The 5,739-nt window shown below is 34.9% G+C and overlaps 1 protein-coding gene across 1 annotated transcript; it reads left to right on the forward strand.

The window, feature by feature from the left end:
- Positions 1-1,709: 1,709 nt before the first annotated feature.
- On the forward strand, positions 1,710-2,813 carry LOC132800528 (putative disease resistance protein RGA3). Its single transcript, XM_060814453.1, has one exon. The coding sequence runs from the start codon at positions 1,710-1,712 to the stop codon at positions 2,811-2,813; it is 1,104 nt and encodes a 367-aa protein (XP_060670436.1).
- The last annotated feature ends 2,926 nt before the right edge of the window (positions 2,814-5,739 follow it).

A 5,739-nucleotide genomic window follows, 5' to 3' on the forward strand; every position in this document is an offset into this window, starting at 1 on the left:
ATAAAATAATAAAATAAATAATCAGAAGATGGCAATTCACGGTAAAGTGAAAATTATAAAATTACACCCACCTACGAATAATTAGAAACACAAAGAAATCGGATCTAGGGACCAAAGGACCAAGTGTTATATGATGTTGGAATTTTATTTAATCAGAAGGAAATGTAAAACAGAGAAATTAAATATTTGATCTGATTTTAGTAAAAACATAAAAATCAAACTTCAAGAGTAATTCTTTGGCGCTTGACAAAGAAAAGCTAACTAGAGAAAGAAAGAAATAATTAACATATACCTTATATTTGATTTTGTTACTTTTCGAATCAATGAGTTATATCTGAAATGCAAAGCAGGAAGGAATGAATACGTTACTTTTGTGGCAATCAAAGCTTTGTTAGTGTTACTTTCTTGTTTATATGGCACGCAATATATTCCTAGCTTTTACTTTATTATAGTTACTTAAGATTGAAGCAACTTTCTAATTAGCTCCATGCATATATTTGGCAAAGGGAGATCATGTCCATCTCTCTCTCTCTTTGAACATTATCATTACATTCAGCTTAATTTCCTTTCTACCTGTTCAACCAACCAATGGCAGAACCGATCGTCTCTACCGTTGTCAAGAATATCATTAGGCGGTTGAGCTCTGAAGCTGTGAATAATATTGGATGGCTGTGGGCAATAGATAAGGAGCTCGAAGAACTCACAAAAGCCCTTCCAAGCATCAAAGCACTGGTTGTTGATGCAGAGAAGAAGCTGCAGTCTGTCCATGACAGTGAGCTGAAGAGGCTAGAAGATGCTGTTGTTAATGCTGATGACTTGTTGGATGAATTCTCCTCCTACAAGGCTCAACGGCAAATGGGATCATGGCCGACAGTAAGGAGGTGACAAAGAAGGTATGTACTACTTTCTCTTCAACCTCGAATAAATTACTACTTGCTGGCTTTCGTCATGAAAAAATCAAAAGTGTGCATGATAGACTGGTTTCGATTAGAGATGACAGAAAATTCCATTTGAAGGAGAATAATACAATTAATGTCACTCCTTTTGACGATGAGGACAGAGAAAAGATGGCAATCATAGAATGTTTATTGGATCCCAAAATTAATGAAGAAAATAATGTATCAATATTTGCCATGTTTCTTAGCCTGTGGCTCAACAGAAGTGCACTTGTTAGGGAAGTGTTTGATGATGAGAAGGTCATAAATCATTTTGATTTGAGAATTTGGTTTAACGTCTATTTCGGCTCGAATGAGAGAAGAGTCATTGGAGGAATATTAAAATCTGCAACTAACAAATATTATTATGGGAACATAGAGATGGATCGGTTGCATAAGGAACTTTGTGAAGTACTTAAGGGAAAACGTAATCTCCTTGTACTCAGTAATATACGTAATAGCAACGGTGAAATATTGCAAATTTTGAAATCTTAATTATTAGACGATTGTGCAAATGGGAGTAAAATAATAGTAACTTCTAGGACAATAGAAGCTGTTGCAGATTTTGTGAGTGCAGTGGAGCCCTATATTTATAAGAGATCATCATTAGATCCAGAAGAATCATGGAATCTATTTAAAAATGTGGTTTCTATGAATAATGGACAGGAGGAAGGGGACGAGGCAATAATGAATAATTCCAAAATTGTGGAAATTGGAAAAAGCATTGTTGAGGGGTGTTGAGGGAATCCTTTTGCCATAAGGACAATTGGGAGAATGTTGGTGTTGGATATGGAATCTGAGAATAATAATAATAATCCTGCAGAAGCAGAATATTGGTTCTCCCGCTTCCTGGAAAATTTTTCAAAAATCCCTCGACAACATATTAATACGTTAGTAGTGCTAAAACTTGGTTGTTATGAAATTCTTCCATTGCCTTTGAAACGTTGCTTTCTCTACTACTGTAGATTATTCCCTAAAGGATTTGAAATTGAGCGTGAAACCTTAATAAATCTTTGGGTGGCGCAAGGTTTTATTTATTCTTATTCATCACCATCAAAATCTGTGGAAAACGTGGGCTATGAGTACTTTGAATATTTAGAGTACAGGTCCTTCTTTAAAGCTACTGGGAGGAACTATATCGTGCCAAGCCTTATGCACGAGCTTGGAATTCTTGTATCAGGAGCGGCAAGATCAATTCAATATGTATCTTTTGAATTAGAATCATCAAAAATTCCAACTTCAGTAGCGTTTCAAGCAAAAAGACTTCGAGCATTAACTGTTTTTCCTAACAATCAGTTGCGCAGGGAAATTGAAGGGGGACTAAGTCAGCCAATCTACCACAAGACTACCTCAAATTGTAAATTGTTACGTGCATTGTATTTGCATAATTCAGTCATGGAAATTGTGCCAGATTCTATTGGTAAGTTGAAGCATCTAAGATATCTGGATATTTTTGGAAATCCGGATATCAAGGCATTGCCCAATTCAATTACAACGCTTCATGGTTTGATAACGCTGAAGCTGTCCTCATGTTATGGACTCAAAGAGTTGCCCAGAGATATTAAGAAACTAATCAACCTCAAACATCTTGAGATTGATTGGTGCTACAATTTGACTCATATGCCGAGTGGACTTGGTCAGCTAACTCAGCTTGAGAAGTTATCAGAATTTGTGTTGTTGAATAATAAGGAGGGCAATATTTGGAATTCGTGTTCCCTAAAAGAACTGGCGAAGCTAAACAATTTGAGAGGAGAGCTTAAAATTAAAAATTTGGGAAATTCAGAAGATGATTATTCTTGCAAAATATTGAAGGAGAAAAGGGAACTTAGATCCTTGACACTGTCTTGGGATTTCATTGCTAATGTTGGGGGTGGATAATGCCAGTAAAAGGAATGCAGCAGCTGAAAAGCAATTGGAATGCCACGAGCCGCACCTAAATATTTCAGAATTAGCTTTAGTGGGGTATGAGGTTATCAAGTTTTCTGATTGGCTTTCTTCTCCAATAAAGTTGAAAAAGTTTTCATTAAGGAAATGTAATTGCCAGCATCTATCTCCCCTAAGTCAGCTCCCATTTCTTGAGATATTAATACTAGACCAGATGACTAATTTGAAGTATATCATCTCCAAAGACGTCGTCTATGACACTAGTATTGCCGGAAAATATTCCCTGAAAGAAATTAGGCTTACAGAATTGCCTAATTTAGAGGGATGGTACCAAGAAGAACATCCTACATCATCATCACCATCATCAGTGCCAACAAGAAGCTTGACTAGGAGATTGGTCGTTGAAGATTCATCATCATCATCATGGCCATCATTTGGCTGACTTAGGAGATTGGTCATTGAAGATTGCCCCAGGTTGTATTACATGCCGCTCTACTTGAATTTGGATGATTATCTAGTGTTGGATAATACTAGCTTTGACACATTCCAACACACAATCAATGCTCCTCAGAGTGATAGTAGCTTGTCTCCCCTCTACCGTTTGAATACTCTGTGTATCATTGGGATTAAGAAGCTTGACATTACCCAGTATGATAACACCAAGTGGGAACGCCTTCAAAGCCTACGCTTTCCGAGATTGGATTATCTACCAAAACTAGACAAGCTCCCCGACGGTCTTCAACATCTTACCACACTCCGACAACTCCATATTTGGCGCTGCAATATCAAAACTCTTCCCGGAATGGATAGGGAATTTCCATGGTCTTGAAAAGCTCGGAATTTCAGTCTGTCCTAATTTGAATTCACTCCCTCAAGCACTAGAAAGCCTCCACAGATTAGAAACACTGGAGATTGAGGATTGTCCCATCTTATTCCAAAGATGCCAAAGAGAAACCGGTAAAGATTGGGATAAGATCCAAAACATTCCAAATCTGAAAATCCACCAACCTCAATCTTCTCTCTCACCTCGATTTTAAATTCTAATTATAAGGTACGTACACATTATTATTGTTATTATTTTTAAAATAATTTTGTATTACCTACTCTTTGTCTCTTATGATATCTTGTTTTATTTATACGCATTAATTTAATTTTATATATATCTCTCTAATCTTTATTATATAACTTTAGTTAATTAATTAACTCCCTTTTTTTTTTTTTTGTGAAATAATTAATTAACTCCCTTGTACCAGCTTCAACAACGATCTACCATAACACCATTATCAGAGGGCAGAGAACCACATGAATATGGACATTATGAAAAACAGAGGAGGTCAGAAGGCTATTTTTTCATATTAACAAAAACAGAGGAAGTTCTCCCACAGAAAAAACCTAAAGATCTTCAATAGATTTTTCTAAAATTAACATCCTATCCTAGCCTTACATGCGTCAATTTTTTAGTCACTATACAAAATAATTTGATCAACTCTAGTTAAGGTTACAAACCCATGGTAATTTTAGTTTAATCCCTTTATTTTATTTTTAGGTAGCTAATCTTTATGTGTGTATTGATTTGAAGTGGTAACACAATTCTTCCATGAATTAAGTATTACTGTTCAAATTTAAATATTATTTGTGATTATATACTTCTTTGATAAAGAATTTCAGTGACCACACACTATTGTTGATGGGGCCTAATTGTATATATTGTATCAATTCAATCATTACCATAATTGTTCAGGGTTGAATATTTGAAAACATGCTAATTTAATCCTCTGTTGCAGAGCTTGATGACCTCAAGAATTCAACCATATTTTCAAAATCGTTTGGTGCTGCGACACTGGAAGAAGTTAACTAGTAAGAGATAGTTGATACATTTACAGCTTTTCTTCCCATTAAAATTTTTACTTGTGCTAGTCATAGTTATTTCTCCATGTATTGAAGCATAGGTTCGTGTATTATTAATTTGTTCATATACTAAACATTTACAAGTCTGATCTCTAAACAGGTTGATGGATTCTCAGAAAAAGAACTGGTATTAGCTTGACTGAAATTGATTGATTTATGTGCTCCAAAGAGTGAATGTTGACACCGATGATGATTGAAGAGAAATATGAAGGTGGACAACCAACTTACATTGGTAACCATACTCTTTTTAAGGTCCTAAATTAGATTTGCTATAATTTTTTCCTGATATTCCATGCAAATGAGGAGCTTATGTATTCCAAATTCTACTTTTCTTTCAGCTCTCCGTGCATGATGAGCCTAAAAAAGATTCAACTTACAACCATTCTCTTTTATCACTTCTGAAGAATGCATATAGCCTAATTTGGAAATATTGGACAGGGTTGTGCCATCTTATTATAAATATGTCAAAGGAAAAGGGGCCTGATTTGGTAACAATTCCTACTTGTTCTGAAAATTTATATGCCTTTAGTACAATTTATCTCTTATTAGCTCTATACTCTATATACCTGGATGAATCTATTAGCTACCTGCATTTTCACGTTGTTTGATAAAGAATTTCAATGACTACACACTTTTGTGGATGAGGACCTAATTGTATTTGTTGTATCAATTCAATCATTACCATAATTGTTCAGGGGATTTCATCTTGAATAAATTCTGATTTACTCCTCTATTTGCAGAGCTGTTGTATAGAATTAATCGAAGTTGACAACCTAAAGAATTTAACTATATTTTCATAGTCATTTGCCGCTGCAAAAGTGGAAGAAGTCAACCAGTAAGATTTAGTTATACGTTTACTTCTTTTATTCCCATTAAATGTTTCATTCTGCAAATAAGTTCTTCATGAATCTTAAGCTTAAGTTTGTGTAGCAATTAATTTGTTCAAATGCTAAGTACTTGGAAGTCTGATCTCTAAACAGGTGTTGAAATCACTGAAACAGAACTGTTATTA

Source organism: Ziziphus jujuba, chromosome 2, assembly GCF_031755915.1.
Source record: "Ziziphus jujuba cultivar Dongzao chromosome 2, ASM3175591v1".
Classification (NCBI taxonomy): domain Eukaryota; kingdom Viridiplantae; phylum Streptophyta; class Magnoliopsida; order Rosales; family Rhamnaceae; genus Ziziphus; species Ziziphus jujuba.